Here is a 24,085-nt window from a genome sequence, read left to right as displayed (position 1 = left end):
ACTGGGGACCGATGCCATGGCAACGACGCTAGTGACGGAGCTGAGATAATCCAGCTCCAGCTCCCCCAGAGTGGGTCTCTTCCATTTCTTATCGATAAGACTGTGGAGGGGTTCCATGGTGGGGCACCTATGATGAACAAGAAGCCGTCACGTAAGGAACGTCCCAGGTGGCCCGTGCAGAGGCGACCTCATGGACTTATCGGACTTCACTTTCACTGAGATCTTCAATGTCCCAGTTGTGGAGGCGAACTTGAACTTCTTACTTGTTTGATGCATTCTCTTCATATCATCGTTTGTCGTTTAGACTTTCAGGCTATAGAGACTCTAGACGTTTGATTCAAGCCGTCATCATGGTCCTCCGAAAAGATGAATTAGAAGTACAACTCAAGGAAGAGCATGAGTTGATTGCAAATGGCGTGCTCAGAGAGGACAACCCTCTAGATCAAACGACCGAGTTTGAGGCTTTCCTGCTGGCGTGCAGAAGAGGCGACCTCAAGACATGTCAGGAGCTGATTTCGGCCGGCATAAACATCAACGGCAAAGACCGTTTTGATTACACACCGTTGATCGTTGTGAGTGCGCGGTCACCGTACCTCGGACTGAGGCCTCACTGACGATCGTTATCAAGGCTAGTCTATGTGGGCATCTGGAACTCGTACAACTACTTTTGGAGTCTGGTGGGTTGTGTGTGTTGATATGCCGAGAGAATCCTGCGACTGACCGATGTGAAAGGTGCATTGGCCGAAAGGAACACGTTTCAGGGCGAACGATGCATTTACAACGCCCTCAACGACAGGATACGAAATCTCTTATTGGAGTATGATTATTCAAAATCTACAGACCCGCTCCAGCCTTGGGCTGGACACATCACCAGTCTACTCTCCAAGGCCGTTCCAAAAACAACCGACATTAGCCTTATTGCAGCAGCACAGTCCTTTGACATGCACAAGTTTCTCCTGGCAGCACGGACACCGTACTTCAGGAAGAAGCTGGATGGCGCACCCGATACCGCAACATGGAAGCTCCCAACCACGTACCCGCTCGAGTCTTTCCAAGTTGCCCTACGCTATCTGTATCTAGGAGAAGTACCCAAGGATGTGGTCAACGCTCGCAGTACCGTGACGGAGGAAGAGGTTCTCACTGGTGTTGATAAGCTCAGCAAGCAGCTCGAGATCGAACAACTATGGGAGGCTATCCTTGTGGGTAATGACCGAAGACTGGCGCGCCAGAGATACGAGGACGAGGTGAGGCGTGCGCAGGTCCAGGTTGATCGGTTCTACCGGGAGAAAGTCCTGGGCCACAAGATGGTCGTGGAGACGAAGAGGGTCGGCGAGGTGAAATGGCGTCACGACAACTCGATCTTCGCGGATTGCCTCCTTTGCGCGCACGAGCCGGAAACTGACGAAATCGAGACTGATGCGGAGGACTCTAAGAGTGTCGTACATGCTGTAGGCATTCCGCTAGGCCTTGCGACCAACGGCGATAAACCCAAGAAACGACCTCGAACGTCGGTGGTTTACCCCGTTCACAAGGCGATGCTCATTCGCAGTCCGTACTTCGAGACGATGTTCTCCAGCGAGTTCAGGGAGGCTCAAGACTCGGAAAACCTGCATGTTGTCACTGTGGATTGTATGCCCGAGGTCCTCGAGATCGTGCTCACGTTCCTGTACACCGAAAAGGTGGGCTGCCCCCTCGAGCTGGCTTTGGACTTGCTATACACGGCCGACATCCTGTTCCTCGACAAGCTGAAGACGAAAGCAGCACAGGCTATCAGTACCCTGGGAAGCGGTACGAGCAACATTTGGGCTGATCGCACCCACAGGCCCGACGGAGAGGACCGTCCTGACGAAGAGATGGAGCCCATCAACATCTACGACGTGATTCACGCGGCGTGGGATCTACGCGTCCAGCGCCTGGAAGAGTTTGCTGCGCGGTACCTGGCCAACCGCTTAGAGGATTACATTGACGAAGCCGAGTTTGCGGAGCTGATCAAGGAGAGTGCGGAGAGGCTCAAGAATCGTGAAGAGACGGATACCATTGAGTTGTTGGATGATATCCGCTATTACCTGGGCGAGCGCTTCCGACTGCGTTTCGAGGACGCCAATCTCGAGGAAATGATGGACGAAGAGGGGGAAATCAACGCCGAAATGGCCGAAGCGATTGCTGCGCAGAGCGAACAGCTGCATGAGGAGATGCGCGAGGCCGGTGCTATCTCCCAGGAAACCGCTTCCGATCCTCCTGCTGCTACAGCCGTTGAGAATGGTGAAGACGGGGAGGGTGTCAAGACCCTGGGCGGTGAGGTGGCCGAGGACGAGTTCGCTTCAGATGCGATCAATTACCAGATCCTACTTGGAAAGATCGATACCATGCTGGATCGTCTGAAGCTAGATGCATAGATTCCTCAGTGCAGTAGGATACCACAGGATCGGTAGTTTGAAACGCCCACAATCCTATTATCAACATTAAATGCGTTGAAATAACCAAGACTGCTGAACTTGCACTGTGAGGCTTTTCAGAAACGCTCTCAAATTGGGTAGCTTCCCCAGTCCATGGCTCGGCTAGGCACTGTTGGTAAGTCGTAGTCATTTGAAGCTCACGAGGTGGAGTCCAACATGCAGTCCATCGGTCAGGGAACATTATTTAAGACATGCATTGGGCAAGTACGGTCGATCACGCAGAACGAGTGGGAAACAGGCATGATACCAATAAACTTCGTTGATGAATCTAGCTTGGAGATCATGAGAAACCCCTAGTTCGAGTATCTTGCAAATGATACTCATCTCCATTCCCCAGTCTTCGCACGTGTACAGACATCGAGCAGAGTTTGTGCCGCCCATTCGAAATCATCCAATGTCAAGTACACCTGACCACTAATCCGGCACCAAAAGCCACCAGCATAGAACTTGATGGGAATGTACGTCTCATACTCGGCTGGCATCAATTCCTGCATCCACTTCGCTATCCCTCGTCCCGCTGACGCATAGGCGTCAAGTTCCGCCAGAGTCAAGGGAAGGCGGACATTGACGAAGCAGCAGCTCCGAAATGAGGCGGATGAAGCGCCGAGGACTTCCGTGCCGAGGATCTCTGCCATACTGTCACCGCCCAGACGCGCAATGTACTCGCAGTATTCCCTAATCTTCGCCTCGCCGCCGCAGACTCTGGAACGGAATTCAAGCACCGTGGGGATGCAACAGTACGGTGTGTTGTCTGTTGTAGAGATCTTGTCAAACAACTTCGAGAAGTAGTGTCGCGACTCCAACTTATCTCGCTCCGCTTTGATCTCGTAGCCACAGGATGTGGGCACCGTTGAAGCAATCTTCTCTTGGTTCCGGTATGGAACGTATAAGACGGCGCATCCCCTCGGCACCATCAACCATCTGAACTAGAGATTAACTGCCTGAAGTATTTAGAGCTGTTTAGGGCGATTGACTCACTTGTAACAATTACTGATAAAGAAGTCAGGCTTAACAACGCCACCAAGGTGACTCAGGTCAATATGGCCGACACCATGAGCTCCGTCGATGAAACTCAAGATCTTAAGCTCCTTGCAGGTCGCCACTAGTCTCTCGAATGGGAATCTCACCCCTGGAAACGTGAGGACTGTGTCAAAAATGGCCAGTTTTGGCGTCTTTTGTCGACATTCGATCTCTTTCACCGCGCATCGGAATCGCCTCAAGATTTCGTCGTCGTCGATTGGATACGTAATGTCAATTGCGTGTGATGAAACTGGACATTCTTCTGACAGCGACTGAATTGTCTTGAGGCAGGCACCATAGATGGTGTTAAAGTGAAGAACTGTATCGCCGGGCCTGAAGTCCAAGTTTCGGAGCACGGTGTTGACACCCGTGGTGGCGTTCTGTACAAATACAACTTCGTCGGGCTCTGCTCCTAGGAGTGGTGCAATGGCTGCTTTGCTTTCTCTGAGAAGCTTGAGATAGGTATATCGTGTAAACGTATCTGGCCTTGCTTCGCTTGCGTCCTGTAATCGCCTTTGGTGATTCCGGACCTCTTTAGGAAAAGCCCCGAATGAGCCGTGATTGAGAGGATGGTAACCCTCGGCAAAAGAGAAACATTGCTCTCGGATCTCAGTTCCAAAGGCAATCGCCGGTGTCGATGGCTCCGGGTCGTTATGAAAACCCATCTTAGTACACTGTCAATTTGAATGAAGTGGTCATTGCAGGTTTGTTTCAGTAATTCTGGCTGGGTATGCTCAACTCAATATGTGAGGGGTTTAATAGTACGCCTTTGCTCGTGTTGGTTGGTATTGTGGACAAAGACGCTGTTGAAGAGACCCTTGCAAGCATCACGTGTTTATCTGCACGTTGTAGCTGATAATGATGACTGAATGTTTGCCTGTTGGTTCAGTCTTGAGTCCTTCGATGTTGTCAGGTCCCCGTGAGACATGTCAACTGCTGCTGCTATCAGTTTTGGGGATATGAAGCAGGGTTTTCTTTGAATCACCAAGTCTCATTTGTACCTCCTGCCTGGCGGATGATCTTGATAACTCTGATAAACCAGTGGGCATGTCTGCCCCCTAACCACACCTCAGCAAGAAACATCTCTCCCTCTCGCATCCCATTTACAGTCCCTTCGAAGACAGAGTGGCAAATCTAATGACTTTTATATAGCAAGCAACTGATAATAAAGACGAATTCCACTGCTCAACACCCTCCTCACGCAACAACCTCATCGAAGCTCTTCCCCACCAACTTGACGAACACATCCTTATACTTCTCCGCCGTAGCCTTGCACACATCCTCGGGCAACGCAACGCCCTCCTTCCCCTTGAGCCCCTGCTCAATCAACCAGTTGCGGATAAACTGCTTATCAAAGCTCTCCTGGTCGCGGCCGACGGCGTACTTGTCAGCGGGCCAGTACCGACTGCTGTCGGGCGTGAGCACCTCGTCCACGAGCACGACCTCGTCCGTGTCCGGGTCGACGCCGAACTCGAACTTTGTGTCGGCGAGGATGATGCCCCGCTCGGCGGCGTAGTCGCGCGCCGCGGCGTAGAGCTCGAGGGCGAGCTCCTGTACGCGGTTGGCGTACTTGGCGCCGACGAGCTTGACGGCCTCGTCTGGGTGGATGTTTTCGTCGTGCTCGCCTTGTTCTGCCTTTGTGGAGGGGGTGTAGAGGGGCGTGGCGAAGGCTTGGGACTGTTGCATGCCTGCGGGGACGGGGATGCCGTGGACGGTGCCCTTTGATTTGTACTCGTTCCAGGCGGAGCCGGTGAGGTAGCCACGGACTGAGGGGTATGGTCAACAACATTACATCACGAGAAGGTGCAGTATAAGAGGGATGCGGCTGGAACATACCGATGGCCTCGAGGGGAATGACCTTGAGGCGGCGGACCAGCATGGCGCGGTTCTTGATGAGGGCGGCGTCGGCGGCCGGCAGGCCGGCCGGGGGGTCGAGGGTGATGAAGTGGGTCTTGAGGCCGGGGACTCGGTCGGTGAGAACCTTGAACCAGTGGGCCTATGTGCCGTTGGGCAGTCGTATTAGCAAATATGACTTCTAACATGACATGATCTTTGAGAACATAAACAGAAAAGGGGTGACGAGGAGTGAGAAGGAATGAGTGTGAGTGAGTGGAGTGGGATAAGAGAGTGAGCCTTACAGAGGCGTGGGTGAGAATGGCGCCCTTGTCAGGGATACCGTTCTTCATGACGACATCAAAAGCCGAAACGCGGTCAGAGGCGACGAAGAGGAGCGTCTTGTCGTCAACCTCGAAGACATCGCGGACTTTGCCCTGGCCGATCTTCTTGAGGCCGGTGAGGTCGACGGATGTGACGCTAGCGGTGGCCATTATGAGGGCCGGTTATGAGTTGACTGAGGTGGGGTGGAGGGGTTGAAATTTGGAGGGGTTCGTTCGATGGAGGGGCAGTCGAGTTGTTATAGCGCAGCAGGAATCGGAGGTTCAAGTCTAGAGACGTGAGCGATCTGAGTTATAGCCTTATAGACAGTAGTCTGGCGCACCTTGGTGAATTGAAGACGAGGATGAGTCAGGTTTTGAAGCCGAGTTCGGGATGAGATGGGAACGTTCAGAGGTGAAAAGTCGCGGCGCACCGTCCGCTCGGCACGGGTGACGAAAAACCGGCGTGAAAAAAATTTCCCCTTCGGGTGCACCCGCTCCACCGATCCCCTCCTCCATTGATGGGTTCGAACTTTAACCAGTGACATCCGCAGGTTGAGACGGCAGTCTGAATCATATCTCACTGACTACCTTATATGAGCTTATTCATTATTTTCAAGTGAAAGTCATGTCTCAAAAACAAGCTGCAGACTGAGGAGATATACAGTGAATGCCACGCAGGCTACGCTCTGAAGGCATCCCAAACTCGTGGAATACGTCAAATTACATTATCATTCAAAAAGTGTGAGTAAGTATGTGTACATGAGAATTAACCCGCCATCAGGGCCGCGCCCACGACAGCAAACACAGACATGAGCATCATTACAAAAAATCCATCCGTTTCCGAGGCCACCAGCCCAGGATGTGATGCGGCATTAGGGGATTCGCTCGAAGACGGCGTCGCAACACCTGCTGAGACAACCGACGTATCTATCCCGGCAGCCGCCGTCCCCGTCGTCGTCCCCGTCCCGGCCTTCATCGACGTCGGTGCCGGCGTAATAGCCTGGCTCGCCACGCCCGTGGCCGTCGGCAAGACAGTCTCGCCCGCCCGGAGCTCAATGACATTGGTCCGGGTCGCGTTAAGATTCGACTGCGCGATGCCGACCTGGTGGTTCGCCTCATCGTAGACAACGTACGTGCTCCGCAGAAACGTGTCGCCCAACAGCGCAAACTCTGTGCTGTTGACGTCGAATGTGGCGCTGTTTTGTATACCAAACATGCAGGGCTTGTCGAAGGGGGTGAGGCCCTTGAGCTGGTCCATGATGGGGTCCAGATTATCCAAGACCATCTCCTCCATCGGGACGCGAATCTTGACGCCGGCGAAAGCGAAATCGAAGAAAATCCCCTCGCCTTGGGCGCCTCGCCACTTGCAGTCGATGAAGCCGTATCCGGCATCGACAACGTCGTATTTGACCCAGATTGACTTGGCCATTTGCTCTGGGAGGAGACACACCGTCGACCCGGAGTCGAGGACAGTCGCTGCGTTGAAGTTGTCCCCCGCCATCTCCACCGTTTTGCCGTCTGGCGTTTCGATTTCGACCCCGGTCATGGATACGCTGTAGCTTGTCATGTTTCCGGAATGGTGGTCGTTGACGAGGGGGAGCGTGGTGAGTGAGCCGATGTATTTCTCCGTGTCAATGCCGCCGAACAACAAGGTTCCCTCAGATGATGAGAGATCATTCTACCAGTCACGATTAGTGGACATTCTGAAGAAGTGACGTTTGCATGATTGCTCCCTTACCAGCCATATACTGAAGGCTTTCCTACCTATAACGCCCTGCGTGACCATGTTGTCGAGAATGGTAGGATACTTGCGCTTCGTCGCCACAGTCTGCGAGAACCCCAGGCCAATCAACCCCGTGCCCTTGACCGTCTGAATCGCCAAGCCAAGCTGCTGATCATTGACCGTCTTCCCATTGATGCTGACGACATCCTGGATGTAGTCTCCCTTGATGTTCTTGCCGTCAAGGTATGTGATATCAAAACCATTGCGGCCGACGACCTTGTACGTTGAGCTGTCGGTCGAGTTGTACGTCTCGGTACACCCCGTCTCATACTGGCGCTGCAACTTCGTGCTCGTGCAGAGGTCAGCCTGCTTGTCGACGATCCACGTGTCGCTGCTGCCGGTGTCGACGTGCAGCAGCGCCTTCTGCCCCGGTGTGCCGATTTCGACTTCCGAGTAGTACCCGCCGCCCGTGATGTTGTTGAGCGCCGCGAGGGTGAGGGTATCGCGGCGGGTGATTTGGACCAGGTCTACGGGGAGCTGGATCTTGTGGAAGTTGGCCGAGATGACTTTTTGTGAGATGGCCTCCGACGCCAGGGCCGCGAGGGCGAGCGTCGTGGATAGCTTCATCCCTGTGAACGGGAGGGGGCCAAAGCTACACTCCCTCGAGAAACGGAGACTAGGTGTCGTTGCCTGCGGCTTGAAGATCGGGGCCCCTTGTTGTTTATGTCTGCTCCACCCCCGCAGACTGCTTCCTATGCGGAGAAGCTTACCCTGGCAGACGGCTGTATAGGTATTCGATACACCGGGGATATGGGTCGTTAGCAACAGGAGGCTGTCGAGACTGCAGGTGAAGGAAGAAGGCAGGGTATCGCCGGCCGGACAGTCAGATGCCAACGGCGACGGGATCGCACGTCCTTTTCTGTCAATGGCAATGGCGGGAGCTCCTAGTACAGCCGCAAAAATGGGGAAGAAGGCCTCTTGTGGCCACGCCTGGCAGGGCTACCTGGGCCGTTGGAGCTAGCCTGACTGCATAATAGACCTGGCGCCACCTCGAGGGTTCGTTGTTTTTACGAGATTTGGAGATTTGGGGTTGATAGTCTGGTCGCGCCAGCCCCGAGAAGGTTAGAGAGGCACAGCAAAACACCCAAGATGGGCACGACGGGTTCCTCGGCTCTGTACTTGGCGGCAAGGGAAATGGGGCTATGGGGCCATGGGTGGGATATCATGATGGACACGAGGTGGAATGCTCGCAATCAGGGGCTTTGTTGTTTTCTTGTCGCATTCTTTGTGTGGTCGATTTTGCTTGGGAGGATGACGTGGGGAACATGCCAACACAAGTTGTAAGGTAAGTGGTTAAATGAGATGATGTGAAATGGGTGAAACTATTTGGTGGGAAAGTTGCAGGATCAAAGACAAGCAGAGACAAGTCGCGGGCCGATTTGACATCTTGGCATATCCGGGGTGCTTAGTCACTCGGGATTTTACGAGGTGAACAACCTGTCGATGGGTGTTTGATCCCTTGCTTCCAGAATTTTGGTAACACAAGATGCTTAACCTCTTGATAATCTGTTTTGCTCCTTGAACTATGAATGCTGGACAAACACGTCGGCTGATGAGATACATTTACCGCTTGTAAGGAATCTAGGAATCCGAATAGTACCCATGCCCCTACGGGAAGGCACTCAACAAGGCCATCATCTATCATGACCATGCTGGGGCTTGTATCAAACCGTGTTTGTGATTCTGTTCAAAATATTCCGAAGTGACTAGGCTACATCGCCTTTCTGTTCCAGTATCTAGCCACAGCTTAGATAGTCTAGCTGTACACTGCCATATCTCAAGCTTGTTTGTCCCCAGAAACGCCTGTCCACGCCATCGCAATGAAGAATCTCAGAAATCGGAACGAGGTGCCATCTCAGGTAGCTATGGGCGGGCCCAGAGCTCCATCCGGCAGGACGAGCTGCACAGTGTTGTGTTCCGCCTCCTTCCTCAGCTTCCGCTCCGCCGCCGCCTCCTTGATGCGGCGCTCCTCGTCAAGCTTTGTATTCGCGTCCACGGCCAGGAGCTTCATCTGATACTTCACATCTCTAGTGTGGATCGAGTACCATCCTTGATGGGGCTTGCAGCGCTTCTTGTCGCAAATGTTCTTATCCTCGCCGCTCAGCCGGCTGCCGACGTCCAGGTTGCCCGCCTTGTAGACTTCCTTGGCCTCGTCCGATTTGAGCCAGTTGGCAAAGGGGCCTACGACGCCCACCTGGTCGAGGCGGTAGTCGTAGCCGCACGCGGCGTCCTCGAACTGCTTGGAGGCGATGAGGGCCTTTCGCCGGTCGTTGGACCACTCGAGGAGCTGGAGCATCTTTTGGCAGAGCTGAACCTCTTCGCCCAGCTTCTTGCGTTCGGCAGCCGAGACTGTGAGAATGTCCTTCTCCTCCTGGGTGAGGTATGCCGGTATAAGATTCTTAGTCTTGGATTCCGGGCTTTCAGCTGCAATGAGTAATTAGTCAAAATCCGCACTCCAGTTGGGCCGTTGAGCTCATTTACGTACCTCCGACGTTCTTTGAAGCAAACGGCTTGGTTTGGACCTTCCATCTGCCATCGTCCGGATCGATGGCTGCAAGCTTGCTAGCTAATAGACCCATAGCTTCCTCCTGTGTGAGTCCGTTCTGTGAACCACTCTTGGACGAATGCTTCTTGGGCAGGGCGGCGATGTGCTTCTCCCAGAACAGATGCGCGTGCTCATCGCTGCAGAAGACACTGCTGTTCTCCGGACCATCGTAGAGACGTGCCGCCTTCATGCAATTCCGGTAGGAGCACGTCTTCTTAAAGAGACTGACGTTTTGGTCGCCGTCTGAGCAGTTAGGACAGACGAAACGCTCGATGAGGTTCTCGCCGACCTCCTTGCTCATGCCGATACACTCGCCGTGAAACCAGTCGTCGCACATGTCGCACGAGATCATGAATCGATGGTCGTCTGGACCTCGGCATATGCAATACGGTCCGTTGTCAGATTCCTCATCCGAGCCTCCTGCCAAGTCGTCGTGTAGATTTGCAGATGATGTCGTGGACCCCGCGTCAGTCTGCTTCTTGGGCTTGCTTGGTTTCGAGGGACCGCCCTTGAGTCGCTTCGGAACCTTCTTGACCGCAGCGGTTCCCTTCTTCTTCGGGCCCATCTTTTGAGATTCCGATGGCTTCTCGGTGGTTTCCAGAATGGTGGAAGGTGAGAGAGCTCTTCTGGTTGGAGGCGGAAGCGAAGAATCGGGTTGTGAGGAAGGAGCAGTGTTTGAATTCGTTTGTTCTCCCTCTGCATTTTGAGGTGTCGTTTGAAGCATGGTGGGAGCATGGCCGGGCGCGTCTGCCATCTCGAGATCCTCATCCTCGCCGCCTTTGATCTTTGGCTCCACGTCTGAATCCATGGCTTCCAACATGTATTTTACAGCAGCGACAGTCTAAAAGTGGAACATGCGTATTAGAATCGTAGCGCAAGAACAAACAATGACTTTGATAGAAAGTAAAATGAAAGACAGTTTTGTTTGTTGCGCGATGGAGGGTGTTGAGGTTCACTTGAGTGAAGTTACAGAGTGAGAGTGAGAGTGAGAGTGAAGGGCCCATTAAGAAAGACCCACAACAACCTCGGTGAAATGGGCATGTACTCGGTCTGTTTCGGTGAACTACACAGGAGGGAAGGAACGCCGCATCAATGGTTCTTCCGACCCACAATATTTTGGAAGATGGCCCGAGCTCACCGAGAGCTTTTTGGAGTGTTACGATTTTCCAATGACGAAGGATCCCAGACTTCCCGGTCATATTAGAGCACCTCGTTGATTAAGCCTTCAATTACCTCAGCCATGTCGCAAGCCACCACGAGGCTTCTGTGGAAGTCCCTTTCTTCTACAACTTCGACACAATGCCGGCGATGCATTTCCCAAGCGACGTTCCCTAAGCAGACCCGGCCGACTGCCGCCGCGCCGAGCATGCTCCAGATAAGACCTTCGCCGGCGCAAAGGAGGACGAAAGCGTACAAGACTGTGGAGGAGGCAAAGAGCAGATACAGAGCAGGGGTATGGTCTCTTCCCAGCGTACTTGGGTGTTGTTGCCATTGAGAGTGGCCATGCTGACTGGATTTCTGAACCAGCCCTTTTCATGGAAGGCGGGCATGCTGTTCGTCGGAACCGGTGTCGGTCTGACGTGGTACTTTGAGACCGAGAAGCAGCGCATGGAGCGCAAGCGCATTGCGGAGGCGACAAAGGGCATGGGCCGGCCCAAGGTTGGAGGACAATTCGAGTTGACAGACCAGGACGGCAATAAGTTCACTAGCGAGGATATGAAGGGCCGCTACGCACTGGTACGTGGAGCCATATGGTATCTCTATCACGGAGATAGATAAGAAAAGGGGCGGGAGAGAAGACTGACATTGCCTTTCGCCACAGGTCTACTTTGGCTTCACGCACTGCCCCGACATCTGCCCCGACGAACTCGACAAGATGGCCCAGATGTACGACCTCGTCGAGAAGCAGCGCCCCGGCTCCGTCCTACCCCTCTTCATCACCTGCGACCCGGAGCGCGACACCCCCAAGGTTGTCAAGGAGTACCTCTCCGAGTTCCACCCCAAGTTCATCGGCCTGACGGGCACCTACGACGAGATCAAGGCCATGTGCAAGCTGTACCGCGTCTACTTCAGCACGCCGCAGCACGTCAAGCCGGGCCAGGACTACCTCGTCGACCACAGCATATACTTTTACCTGATGGACCCCGAGGGCGATTTCGTCGAGGCGCTGGGGCGGCAGCACTCGCCGTCCCAGGCGGCCAAGATTATTCTGGATCATATGAACGACTGGCAGGGAGGGTGGAAGAAGGAGTAGGTAGTATCTGGAAGAAAGACTTGATGAAGGCGCGGCTGTATCAACTTGTGTAATATGTACCATCAGCTGTTCTATGGATAGACCTTTGAGCCATCGTTGCTCCAAGACCACTCAATCACACTGTAATACCATTGAAAGCACACAGCCGACAGAACCATTTTCGGGGTTCACCTCATGACCTTATCGATTTACTACTTATTGGAGATTCAGTGTGTATTGCTCGTGGACATGGATACGGAAATGGATGCCCAGCAATTACAGCTCGGGAAATTATTTCCTCAAGCAGGGCATGTCCAAGCTGCGACCCTTCAACATTGATGCAAAATGCCGAGCAGGCAAATAAGAAAAGAAGTTGTCAAGAAAGACTTGAGCCAAGATTTACTCAGATGTACCGAGAAACAGCTTACTCTCGATGACCAAGTCTCATCTATTACTGGCTAGTTTCAAACCGTTGCATTCAACAAAGGCGCAAGACGCACCCCGCGGCTCTCTGCAGACTGCAGCGGGCAGGACATGAGGTCGAGACTTGGCCGCTAAAATTAGCGAGCGGAGAGCATTGGACGGCAAGGGTAGGTTCCCTGCAGGGGACGGTACCTCAGAGCTCAGTCAGTGTTGACCGTTATCCGTTATCCGTGCCCGCCGTTCCAACCTCAACCGTGCCGAACGACCTCGACTCATCATCACTCTTACATCCAGAAGCAACACCCATTTCCTTTCACGTTCTAGCATGCGGCATATTGGAATACCCGAATTGATTTGAAGGAATTGCATTATACGTCATGAGACAGGCAGTCAAGGTTACGGGCCTCGGTCGGCTCCTTTTGAGGCCACTCACTACTTCACCGACACCATTTAGATGCGCAGCTGCCGGTATCGGGCGTCACGAGAGAGGGCTTTCCGGGCTGAGGAGAGTTACGCTGCCTTCGACGAGCTTATCGTATGTTAAGACTGTCGGCGCGGGGCGGTGGTATAGTAGCAAGAAGCCGGTTTTCGAGGCGGGCGAAGCTCCGTCGTTTGCATTTGCTTTTGAGTGAGTCAAGCCCAATGACGCGAGGTCGTGCAGCTCTTTGGGAGCCACGTATGGCTCTGGAGCCCCAGAAAATTACGATCGAGAAACCCACCAATGACCATGAAGTTACCGTGACTAACGGTAGAGCAGCATCGATGGCGTTCTGTTGCATGTGGCCAAGCCTATTCCCGGGGCCGCCGAGTCGCTCCAGTACCTCAACGACAACAACATCCCCTTCATCCTCCTGACCAATGGCGGAGGCAAGCCCGAGGCCGTCCGGGTGAAGGACTTGAGCGACAAGCTCGGGGTCAAGCTGTCGGTGGACAACTTTGTCCAATCCCACACTCCCTTTCAGGAGCTAGTGCAGGGGCCGGAGGGGTTGGGGGACAAGACCATCTTCCTGACGGGTGCGGATGCAAAGAAGTGTAGAGAAATTGCCAAGCTGTAAGTCAGCAACCTTTTGAGAGCTTGTTCGTTCGGCGAACTCAACATCAACTGACAACTCCAACAAGGTACGGCTTCAAGAACGTGGTGACGCCAGCAGACATCATCCACGCCCACCCGGAGGTATTCCCCTTTGAACTCCTCAAAAAGTCAGTCTACGCAGACTCCCACGAGCCCCTACCCAAGCCCATCCACGACGGCACCGTAGCAGACGCGGACGCGCTCAAAATCGACGCCATGTTCGTCTTCAACGACCCGCGCGACTGGGCTCTCGACATCCAAATCATCACCGACCTGCTCCTCTCGCGCGAGGGGCTTTTGGGGACGTACTCGCCCAAGAACGGCGACGCGTCGCTGCCCAACGGCGGGTGGCAGCAGGACGGACAGCCGCCGCTTATCTTTTCGAATGCGGACCTATTCTGGTCGACGACGTATCACCAGCCGCGGTTCGGGCAGGGGGCGTTCCAGGCGGCTGTGGCGGGGGTGTGGAAGGAGGTGACGGCGGGGCAGGCGGAGTTAAAGAGGACGGTGTTTGGGAAGCCGTTTGCGACTACGTATCAGTATGCGGAGCGGGTGCTTGATGCGCATCGGCGGGCGCTGCTGGGTCAGAAGAGCGGCGGCAACGGGGAGGCGCCGCCGTTGAAGACGGTGTACATGGTGGGAGATAATCCGGAGAGCGACATCCGGGGCGCGAATGATTATAGCAATGAGGAGACGGAGTGGGCTTCGTTGCTGGTGAAGACGGGGGTTTGGAGTCAGACGAGGGGCGCGCCTACGCATAAGCCTACGATGATTGTGGATGATGTCAAGGCGGCGGTTGAGTGGGCGTTGCAGAGGGAGGGAAGGTCGACCAGGATCTGAGCATGGGTTGGAGCATGTTGATACTAGAGGCTCCAGCGGATGGTCCAAGTAGCGTATCGTATCTAGGTAGCCGTAGCTCATCGATGAATGGCATGGGGTGAAATGTATCAGTACTCGACTTGAGCGTGGAATACAAGGTAAGATAGAGCTCAATCTCGAGAGATATGCCAAGTGGATCTATCAAGTGAGTGAAAGAGTAATCCGATGGTCAGGACATAATTAATACCTCCTGTTATTAAATTCCGTACTTCGGATCATCCTTGTTATCGTCATACTTGTTATCGTCATACTTGACATCGTCTTATTTAGCTTTGTAGAGTATATTCTTGGAAAAACAAACCGAGACAACAAGCAAGACGAAGCAGTGAGAATGGATAGTAATACTACTACAAATGGATGATGGTGAGAATAAGGTAGAGACTCGGGATGTGATGAGTGGCAAGTCGTTTACCTGCCTTTCAAAGCAAGATATTGCGACTTGGACTCGCAAACAGTCTTCTCCCAGTGACATGGAATCGTGTTTGTTCAGAGGAAGAGATTGGACGGTTGATTTCAGCACATGGTAATTACCGGCATGGCAATTGGAGAACCTACCCAAATGCCATTTCGCCCAGTGCTGCTAGCCAGCGTCTGTTTTGGGGGCGAGTGTGTGTGTGTGTGTGTGTGTGTGTGTCGCCATGTACGTCACATGCAAGACGCGCGCCATGCCTTGAAAAGCAAGGGTCGGGAGCTCCCGACTGGTACAGTAGGGTCCCCCTGACGTCACATTTAGTCTTGTCTTTTAGGGGGTGGTTGCGTGGGTGCGTGGTATTGCCATGGAACTGGGCTGACATGTCGGATGCTAATTTCTGTACTTGATGTTGGTTATGTTTTTCTGAGACCTCGTGAGATGTCAAGTCGGTGACAGAATCCTCCCGAGAGTTTTAGCTGGTGGTGATGGAAGAGCGAATTGGTGTTAGTGCGACGATAAGAACAACCCGACCCTTGCTCTGTGGCAGAAAGCGAAGCTAACATGTGCAACTGGCCGAGCTGAGGTGGGCGGAAGTCGGTGGGATACCTACCAAAGTTGTGCGGTTGTCGTCGGGTACGAAGTACAGGTGCGGCACTGCGGGACAATGTACGGTCTAAAGTGCGCTACAAGAAACTGGGACCAATGACATGATCGGGACCTCAATCCACTGGAAGCGAGCAGGGATGGCGGCGAGGGTGCACCTGACCACTTCAAGCTTGTAGTGGAGGTCCACTGCAGGAGCTCTCCCCAGTGGTCCCCGTCCGTCCCCACGGCTCGGTCAACCAAAGCGTGCAACGGGCCCATCCAATAACTAACCTACCTTAGGTAAGTAAGTACCTTACGGAGTACAACCTCACCAGAAACCTGTCAACCTCGCACCACACGACTAGTTGCCCTTTTGCTGCGCCTGCAATTCGCCTAAACGACCGCTCTCAACCTGTCGTGTTGTGCCTTGTCTTGTCCTTCTTGTTTATCCTTTTCACTTCATCTGAACACCCTTCTTCTTCTTCTTCTTCCGTAAATCCTCCTCTTCCAGAACCCCCCTCCCAACTTTCCAAGCCAACCCAACCTGCAGGCCTCCCCCCGTCACCCCTCACAGTTGGGGTCCAATCTGACCCGTGTCGCCTGCCTGCCCCACGATAAACCCCTCCGTGTCTTTTTTACCTTACGCCGGGCCCGATAAGAACTTCCAGCACCCGACTCCGTAGTACTCGCCCTTTATCGTGGGATTCCCATTCTCTGGCACCCCCCCCCTCCCCTCCTTCATAGGCAACGAGCCTAACCTGCAATCGCAAACTGTCACCTCTCACCTCCCCAAAGGAGGATAACCTCGATTTTTTTCACCGACGCACACTGCAATCCCCTGTCGTCTCACGCGAGCACAATTTCTCTATCCGTATAGCCGCGAACTAGCACTACCCGACTTTGCGCGCGCGACTCCTCTCAGCCTCTCATAAATACTGTTGCGCCCGCTTCTTCGTGTGTCTCGCCTGCCAAGATGTCGTCCTCTTCCTCGCCCCAGATCACTGGACAGCAACAGCCCCTGCGATCAGCCATGAAGACGGATGAAGAGTGCGCTTCCAACCCTGGTAAAGGTCAGTCCAAATAAACGTCTGGCTTCGTCCCATTTTAAAACCTACCTGCCTATCTACAGTCTGCAGGCTCGGCATCCGCATCAAGTGGTATCGTGTCATCGCGGTAGTGATGGGAGAATGAGGGATCGCGCATACGCGGCTGGCAGTCGAGCCACGATAGTGACTTGTTTTCATGTCAATGCCTGCCTGCCTGCCCCGCGTCACTTAGGAATACTTTGCCGCATGCCGCCGCATCACACTTTCCCGCAGACACGGCTTGATGGACTGGTATCTTTGCTGGGCTTATGACTTGAGAGAAAAACTACATGATTTACTAACCATTTCGCAGTCGTTCAAATCGCTGAGCCAGAGGCCGACGCTGTCGCTCCGCCTCCAACTGCCCCGCCTTCCGATCATCACCACAAGAGACAGTACGCCGCCAACATGGCCAAGAGGTTGACAGGTCGCATGGGCCTCACCAGCTCCTCATCCTCTCGCTCTTCCCCCGTCATGGAGCCATCGCCTGGTCCGTCTTCCGACGATGCTACCGCTGCTGCTGCCGCCGCCGCTCAACCTTCTCACCACCATCATCGCCACGGCCACAAGGCCCACTACGAGAGTCAAAAGCTACTCGCCCAGCTCAACGACTGGTTGGAGCATGAAAAAAAGAAGAAGGCTGCCCGCAAGAGCAAGACCTCGCCTCGACGCCGCTCGCCGCAGTCCAAGAGCAAGAAGGAACGATCTTCGGCATCAGAGACAGCAGACCCCACAGCTCAAGCCGCTGCTCCTCGCTCACGCTCAGACTCCATTGACTCCGATTCCAGCGACGTTTCGTTCGATAGGCTGCAGAGGATTATCGAGGACAGCATGGCTTCCATGGGAATCAACGCGGTCCCTCAAATGAGTCCCAAGGTCGGCAGGCGCCCCTCTCTTCGCCACAAGAAATCATTGTCGCGTAGCATGCTTCATAGGACGGCGAGCTCCGACACCGATTACATTGGCGATGACGTTGTGGTACCAACCTGCGACGCAATTCTCGATAACTCAAAGACTCTCAGCTACAGTGGTGGTGGCAAGAGCACCGATGATCTGACCCTTGCTGGCCAGGCGGACGAGAAGGAGAAGGCCTGGGAAACGTTCAAGAACGAGATCGTGCGTCTGGCGCACACACTGAGAATCAAGGGTTGGAGGAGAGTCCCCCTGGACAGTGGCAACAACGTCTTGGTGCAACGTCTCAGCGGAGCCTTGACCAACGCCGTCTACGTCGTCTCTCCCCCTGAGGATCTCGAGGAAGTACCCGGCAAGAAGCCCCCGCCAAAGCTCCTTCTGCGCATCTACGGACTGGAAGCCCTCATCGATCGCGAGAACGAACTCAGCGTGCTCCGGCGATTGGCACGGAAGAAAATTGGCCCCAGACTCCTTGGGTGCTTCACCAACGGCCGATTCGAAGAGTACTTCAACTCCATCACCCTCACTCCCAATGACCTGCGCGATCCCGATACCTCCAAGCAGATTGCTAAGCGCATGCGGGAGCTCCACTTTGGCATCGACGTCTTGGAGAGGGAAAAGGACGAGGGTCCCGCGGTGCTCAAGAACTGGGATGCCTGGCTCGGCAACGTCGAGAAGAAGATTTGCGCTCTCGACGAGGGCGTACGGAACGGCAACTGCGTCTTCCGCGATCGCGGTTACGTGTGCGGTGTGGAGTGGAAGCAGTTTAAGGAGCTTTACGACAAGTATCGTGAGCTGGCTCTCAGCGCCTACAAGGGCCACGCCATCCGCGAGCGTCTCGTCTTTGCCCACAATGACGTGAGTACACCCAACCTCTCTCTCTCTCTTTTCCCCCTAAAAGTCAAAGTCAATCACCAGCTAACACGCTCACCCAGACCCAATACGGCAACATCCTCCGTATGCGCCCCGAAGACGAGAAATCCCCCCTTCTCAAGCCGGCAAACGAGCACAAGCAGCTCGTCGTCATCGACTTCGAGTACGCAGCCGCCAACGTCCCCGGCCTCGAATTCGCAAACCATTTCACAGAATGGTCCTACAACTACCACCACGAGTCCCTCCCCTTCGTCTGCAACACGGCAGTCTACCCAACCATCCAAGAACAGCGCCGCTTCCTCAAAGCCTACGTCGAGCACCGCCCGCAATACACCCACGGCGGCGCCTCCACGCCCCGCCTCACCCCCGTCCCCGTCGACGGCAGCGGCAGCACCGGTGCCAGCACCCCCGCACTCCTGCCCACCTCCTCCTCGTCCTCCATTGTCGAATTCATGCTCGACGCCCGCGTCCCGCCCAACCACTGGAAAGAAGAAGAGCGCCGCGCAGAAGAAGCAGTCGAGGCCGAAATCAAGGAACTCTACGAAGAAACCCGCCTCTGGCGCGGCATCAACAGCGCGCAGTGGGTTGCGTGGGGCGTCATCCAGGCTAAAGTCCCCGGCTTCGAGTCCCAGGAGGAAATCGAGCAGCAGGAGAAACAGGCGCAGAACGAGGCTGCCGCGGCGGCTGGCGACGCGGACGCAAAAGCCGAGGTCCAGGCTGCTGCGGAGGCCGAGGCCGAGGATGAAGGGGATGAGTACGATTACTTGGGCTACGCGCAGGAGCGCGCCTTCTTCTTCTTGGGCGATTGTGTGCTCATGGGGATTGTGAAGAGGGAGGAGTTGCCTGAGGACGTGCAGGCCCGGCTCAAGATTGTGGATTACTGAAAGTTATCTAGAAGGTCCTTGTTCAGCGAGACGAGCCAACTTTTTCCTTCTTTTGCACATAAACCGTTCACAATATACCAAATTTCAAAGGCAAAAGTCATGTAGTAATGCGAGTTGTTTGGCTGTAGTGCGCATCTGATGTATTTCTATGCCATAAAGCGAAAAGAGTCGTCGCAAGGTGTTGTATTGGGCGTAGCTTCTCTATTTCCTCAACGTACCCTAGCAAGTGCCATGCAGCATCGCAATTGCCCCCCAAAAAGCACCTCAGTTCATCTTATTATACCGCTCCCTAGCCCGGTCCTGCACCGTATTCACATACTCGGCATAGCTATTCGTCGTCTTGCGCTGGGCCAGCTCCGCCGCGTCGCCCAGGTTCCCGCCCTCGGCGCCGAGGCCGACACCCTCCTGGTACGCGTGCGTGGCAATCACCTCGGTGCGACCGTCACCGTTGGCACCCAGGCCCTGTCCCGTAGTCCAGCCCATCTTAGCCAGCATTCCCGCGCCCTTGGACTTCGGAGGCGCCGGTGGAGGTGTCTTTTCCTTGGATGCCGCCGCCGTCGCTGCCGGAGGGTTGGTCGACTTGTCGTCTTTGCGCGCTGATTTGGCACCGCCTTGCACAGGGGGGACCTTGGGTTTCGCGGGCTGGTTGAAAACCTCTCTTCGCTCCTTGGCGCGATCGCGGTATTGCGGTGCCGATTCTTCGTTCGCCGCTGTCGTTGGGGGTTGCTCCTCTGCCTGTTTCGCCATCCTCTTGTCGCGGGCAGCTAGTCGCGGCTTGGCTGCCTTGACCTTTTCCTCATCTGCTGTAGCGTTCTTGTGGTTTCTCGACTTTTCGTGCGTGTTGAGATCATCCAGAGACTTGTACTTCATCATACAGATCAAGCAGCAGATCTTTTCGCGGTCCACGTATGATGTTGGCGCTTCTGGCGTGGATGTCTTATCTGAGGCGCCAGCTCCCGGCAAAGGCGCAGATGTCGCGGGGTCCTCAACCGTAGGAGCCCCATTGGGCGATTCCGTCGGCGCGGGGGCTTTCGATAGACTGGCGCCTGTTAAAGAAATCTTGATAGGGCCGGTAGATATCGCGTTCGCGCCGGACAGAGAGATCTTTACCGGCGCGCGCTCTTCAGACTGGCCATCTTCACCAACGGCAGCGGCGGCTCGCTTTCCCTCGTGTATTTCAACATGCCGTTTCTGCCAAAACGCCATTTGTCCAGCCATCGGCACCGACTTCTTGGTGGAAGAGGCGGGCAGGCTGCCGTCTGCCTTGCGTTTCTTGCCCTTCTTCGCCTCTTCCGTAGCATCCCCTTTGCTTCCGTCTCCAGACATGCCGCCGGGAGGTACCTCGGTAATCACTTTCTGGCTGGGATAGACGTGAGGCTCCCAGTACTTGACCCGAATAGCCGGGTTGAAGAGCGGGTTGAAGGATACTCGGTCGTTGAACCTGGTCACTTCCCTCAATTCCGGCACGAAGACGCCGAGATGGATGGTTGAAACTGTCACTGGTTTCGAGGCAATGGTAAACTCGCGCATCATCTTGAACTTCTTCATGGCCGCCAACGCATCTTCCACGGTCCAGAATTCAGCAAATCCAAAGTTAAATGACTCGTTCGTCTCCTGGTCACGCATCAAGAATGTGCGGTGCAGGGAGCCAGGCCTTGCGCCGTAGCCAGATGCATCGCCAGTCGGGGCAGTGGACTTGAGCTTTGGCCCGTCGCCCGAGTTCTTTGCTGATGCTTGCTTTTGCACGAGCTCCAGTTTTCCAGCTCCCGCCGAGAACACATCCTCGGTAACGGAGGGCGCCAAAGGGAAGAAAACCAAAATTTGAGAAGGTGTATCCGATGCATCGCTCTCGCCAGTCAACAAGAACCGGTATTGGGACGGATCTGGTCGGGTCAGTACGGGTCTCAACTTCTGCAAGGATTGCTGAGCGTGTATACCTGTGGGTGGACCACCGCAGTTTTTGCAGCGGCTCCTTGTCGCATAGTTTGAAAAGTCGCAAGTCGGACAGCTCCAGTTAGCGGCAGTTCCAGCGCGACTTTCTCGCTCGGCGTCATCGCGGTTCCTCGCGTAGTGGATATAAATGAGGGTCATGCCGTCCGTGGCATCATCAACCTCCCCGCTGAAGAAGTTGATAACAAGCTTAGGGTAATTTCCTTTGACAAACTCGACCGCTTGCTCAACATGCTCGAACTGCGCGAAAGCGCGACGCTTGCCTGGTATGCGTGTGAGAAAGTGTGGGTGAGTGAGTGGGTTGAGGGACAGGTGGCTTACCTCGCCCAGCCGAGGGAATGCGAACATCTACAGATGGATATTGTGACAGAGCAGACTGCTTAAAGAGACAATCTCGCAGCGTCTCGAGAGACAAATCGGAGGGAAGGCCTTCCAGGATCACAGTATCACTCGGAGTACCAGCTTGTCGAAGAGGCGATGTAGAACGATCGCGACGAGGATGGCGATCTGGGCTGCCACCTGGAGAGGCGGAAAAATGACGAAGATCCTCGTCAGGACCACGTCGGGCATCATCGCGGCGAGTGCCATCGTCGTAGTAAGGGCGAGAGTAGCCCCGGCCACCTCGATCGTAACGACGTGATCCGCGGTCGTCGCCGTCATGTGGGTGAAGTAGCGCAGCGTCTTCATCACGGCGATCCATATAGTCATCCCGACCACCGCCTTGATCTCCCGATCTAGGACGTGACTCGTGGGCCTCACGCGGCGGTCCATGGTAATAACGGTCGTAGTCTCTCGCGCGGTATTCTGCAGTCTCACGATCCCAATTCCGGTCCCGATCCCAGTCGCGCTCGCGACGACGGGTATCCTCAGAGGCGTAACTGTCGTCGTCGTATGACAGCTCGAGGTTATTCCTGGGGGGAGACCTAGAAGAGTCTCGTCGTCCCGTGGGCAAGTTAGCAGAAGCTCAACCCAGCCAGATGTACTGCAGATGGTCATGTCCTCCGCAGGCTCAGCTTAGTCTCTTTACCCTGCCGCGTTCGAAAGCCGTCGTTGTCTGAATACTGTTGTTGATCTCGTAGAGGGGATCTTCGTCGCTCGTGCGGTCCCCTCTCGCGCGCGCGATGGTCGTCCTCGTACATGGTCGCGGATCGCAGGAAGGGGTGTGTCCGGTCTCTTATGCGCGCTGATTCGGGCGTGAACTTGGTTGGGTTTGATGTGGTCCGGAAAGAAGTAGAAGAGGAGGAAAAGGAAGAGTAAGTAAGGCGCGGTGCTGTCCCTCGTGAGGCGAACGACAAGACCGTGCCTTTATGCTTCAACCTGGTATTGGTGGAACGACAAAGGGCGACGGGCCTCTGCAATGGGCTGCGGGCATGCGTGAAGGCGGGAATGAGGAAGGGATGGTCCACACACGCTGGGCCTGGCAGAAGCTCAACCCTGGCCATATTTGTGGTCGAATTGCGGCTGCCTTTGACGGACTTACGCCTTATCTATTGCTTAGTCAAGCGGGGTCGTCGATAAGGTAAGGTTGATATGGCCCTGATCCGCGCTCCTTCATCCTTGTACCTTGTACCTACGTACCCATACACCTCGTCCTCCCCACGCTCAGCACTGCCATGTGTGAGGTAATTTTAACCCAATATCATAAAAGAGTTGAGCATGCTGTTGGTATCTGAGAGAGGCTTGTTGATAATTTGAAAGACGTTTCATTGAATATTCAACTAAGAGTTCAGTCGTGTTGACTATACTTCTTCAACTTCAAAAGGCTCGTCGTCATCTTGGATACTTACACGGTCTGAACCCCACCATCTACTTCTGTCATCAACTACGACTCAAAAGACCAAAAAACATCCTTGCCGCCTCCATTGCTCGCGCATTCCATCGTGTAAAGTCATGGAGGACCAGGATAAAGGGCCGTGGGAGGTCTCCGAGGGCTCTTGCTACGTTGCCCTCACCTACGATCTCCTCGACGCCTCAGCCATCATGAACCGAGTCCGCTCACCACAAGCCGGCGCCATCGTCCTCTTCTCCGGCACAACACGCGACACGTTCGGCGACAAGCCCGTCAAAGAATTACAGTACAGCGCCTACACACCACTTGCCCTCCGCACAATGATGTCCATCGCCAAGGTCATCCTTGAGAAGCACGGCTTAAAGGGCGTCGCCATGATCCACCGCCTGGGAACGGTTCCTATCGGCGAAGAGAGCATCTTGATCGCGGTATCGTCGCCGCATAGACAGGCGGCATGGAGGGCTGGAGAGGAGGCTCTAGAGGAGTGTAAGGCAAAGGTTGAGGTGTGGAAGCGGGAGGAGTTCCATGGCGAAGAGGGCGTGTGGAGGGCGAATCGAGATGGGATTGCTGGGCAGAAGGAGGCTATTGGGGATCAGAGTCATCCGAAAAGCTCTAATTCAACTGAAACATGAAGTCTTGGGAATTTCAACATTATTTCTTTCAGAATAGGCATCGCCTTTGGACAGGTTGCAGACTGCCTCTATCCGAATTGGGGAGTTAGTCATTGCACGAAATGAGCTACTCGCAACTCCATATGTAACATCCTTGCCTGCCAACATCTGCTGGAAAACCGTGCCAATCGGTCAAGCATCAAGCGTATGAATTTGATGAACCTTGTGGGAAGCAACGACTGCGACTTGCCAACAGTACTCGCAAGGCCCTTACCTTATGTCTGAAAGTGTCATCGTACCTTAGTCGAGGAGTCCTGCTGATATTGCCCCCAACTAGGCTAACCAACCACCACCTGACGTTGTCTTAAAATCTTCACAGCTGCAAATACCCATCCTTGAAGCAGCGGTGACGGTCTC

General features: G+C 54.5%; 10 protein-coding genes across 10 annotated transcripts; 5 read left to right on the top strand and 5 right to left on the bottom strand.

The window, feature by feature from the left end:
• Nucleotides 1–71: 71 nt before the first annotated feature.
• On the top strand, nucleotides 72–2,523 carry BDP55DRAFT_640401 (BTB/POZ domain-containing protein). The gene is made up of 3 exons (XM_060573335.1): nucleotides 72–572; nucleotides 629–677; nucleotides 733–2,523. Exons 1-3 carry the CDS (start codon nucleotides 351–353, stop codon nucleotides 2,394–2,396), a joined length of 1,935 nt encoding a protein of 644 aa, XP_060436834.1. The 5' UTR covers nucleotides 72–350; the 3' UTR covers nucleotides 2,397–2,523.
• A 179-nt stretch (nucleotides 2,524–2,702) lies between these two features.
• Nucleotides 2,703–4,141, bottom strand: BDP55DRAFT_597739 (pyridoxal phosphate-dependent transferase; the record flags this gene model as incomplete). The annotated part of the gene is made up of 2 exons (XM_060571009.1): nucleotides 2,703–3,377; nucleotides 3,435–4,141. 2 exons carry the CDS (start codon nucleotides 4,139–4,141, stop codon nucleotides 2,777–2,779), a joined length of 1,308 nt encoding a protein of 435 aa, XP_060436833.1. The 3' UTR covers nucleotides 2,703–2,776.
• A 532-nt stretch (nucleotides 4,142–4,673) lies between these two features.
• On the bottom strand, nucleotides 4,674–5,803 carry BDP55DRAFT_625330 (phosphoribosylaminoimidazole-succinocarboxamidesynthase; the record flags this gene model as incomplete). The annotated part of the gene is made up of 3 exons (XM_060571459.1): nucleotides 4,674–5,242; nucleotides 5,313–5,472; nucleotides 5,615–5,803. 3 exons carry the CDS (start codon nucleotides 5,801–5,803, stop codon nucleotides 4,674–4,676), a joined length of 918 nt encoding a protein of 305 aa, XP_060436832.1.
• A 595-nt stretch (nucleotides 5,804–6,398) lies between these two features.
• On the bottom strand, nucleotides 6,399–7,982 carry BDP55DRAFT_538323 (eukaryotic aspartyl protease; the record flags this gene model as incomplete). The annotated part of the gene is made up of 2 exons (XM_060567935.1): nucleotides 6,399–7,310; nucleotides 7,371–7,982. The coding sequence occupies 2 exons, from the start codon at nucleotides 7,980–7,982 to the stop codon at nucleotides 6,399–6,401; spliced, it is 1,524 nt and encodes a 507-aa protein (XP_060436831.1).
• A 1,288-nt stretch (nucleotides 7,983–9,270) lies between these two features.
• BDP55DRAFT_722331 (PHD-finger domain-containing protein) lies at nucleotides 9,271–10,768 on the bottom strand (the record flags this gene model as incomplete). The annotated part of the gene is made up of 2 exons (XM_060578589.1): nucleotides 9,271–9,839; nucleotides 9,901–10,768. The coding sequence occupies 2 exons, from the start codon at nucleotides 10,766–10,768 to the stop codon at nucleotides 9,271–9,273; spliced, it is 1,437 nt and encodes a 478-aa protein (XP_060436830.1).
• Nucleotides 10,769–11,137: 369 nt separating this feature from the next.
• Nucleotides 11,138–12,356, top strand: BDP55DRAFT_640392 (SCO1/SenC). The gene is made up of 3 exons (XM_060573334.1): nucleotides 11,138–11,413; nucleotides 11,488–11,697; nucleotides 11,783–12,356. Exons 1-3 carry the CDS (start codon nucleotides 11,201–11,203, stop codon nucleotides 12,212–12,214), a joined length of 855 nt encoding a protein of 284 aa, XP_060436829.1. The 5' UTR covers nucleotides 11,138–11,200; the 3' UTR covers nucleotides 12,215–12,356.
• Nucleotides 12,357–12,545: 189 nt separating this feature from the next.
• BDP55DRAFT_8876 (HAD-superfamily subfamily IIA hydrolase) lies at nucleotides 12,546–14,724 on the top strand. The gene is made up of 3 exons (XM_060581295.1): nucleotides 12,546–13,244; nucleotides 13,374–13,667; nucleotides 13,736–14,724. The coding sequence occupies exons 1-3, from the start codon at nucleotides 12,994–12,996 to the stop codon at nucleotides 14,526–14,528; spliced, it is 1,338 nt and encodes a 445-aa protein (XP_060436828.1). The 5' UTR covers nucleotides 12,546–12,993; the 3' UTR covers nucleotides 14,529–14,724.
• A 2,333-nt stretch (nucleotides 14,725–17,057) lies between these two features.
• Nucleotides 17,058–19,318, top strand: BDP55DRAFT_538046 (choline/ethanolamine kinase; the record flags this gene model as incomplete). Its single annotated transcript, XM_060567904.1, has 2 exons — nucleotides 17,058–18,419; nucleotides 18,497–19,318. 2 exons carry the CDS (start codon nucleotides 17,058–17,060, stop codon nucleotides 19,316–19,318), a joined length of 2,184 nt encoding a protein of 727 aa, XP_060436827.1.
• A 264-nt stretch (nucleotides 19,319–19,582) lies between these two features.
• On the bottom strand, nucleotides 19,583–21,968 carry BDP55DRAFT_538191 (uncharacterized protein; the record flags this gene model as incomplete). The annotated part of the gene is made up of 3 exons (XM_060567922.1): nucleotides 19,583–21,201; nucleotides 21,256–21,531; nucleotides 21,590–21,968. The coding sequence occupies 3 exons, from the start codon at nucleotides 21,966–21,968 to the stop codon at nucleotides 19,583–19,585; spliced, it is 2,274 nt and encodes a 757-aa protein (XP_060436826.1).
• Nucleotides 21,969–22,846: 878 nt separating this feature from the next.
• Nucleotides 22,847–23,900, top strand: BDP55DRAFT_640380 (Molybdopterin biosynthesis MoaE). The gene has a single exon (XM_060573333.1). The coding sequence runs from the start codon at nucleotides 23,159–23,161 to the stop codon at nucleotides 23,687–23,689; it is 531 nt and encodes a 176-aa protein (XP_060436825.1). The 5' UTR covers nucleotides 22,847–23,158; the 3' UTR covers nucleotides 23,690–23,900.
• Nucleotides 23,901–24,085: the final 185 nt, after the last annotated feature.

This window comes from Colletotrichum godetiae (genome assembly GCF_030913485.1).
Source record: "Colletotrichum godetiae strain CBS 193.32 chromosome Unknown BDP55scaffold_1, whole genome shotgun sequence".
Classification (NCBI taxonomy): Eukaryota; Fungi; Ascomycota; class Sordariomycetes; order Glomerellales; family Glomerellaceae; genus Colletotrichum; species Colletotrichum godetiae.
The sequence above is the reverse complement of the archived record's forward strand: the minus strand, read 5'-3'. Positions and strand labels throughout refer to the sequence as shown.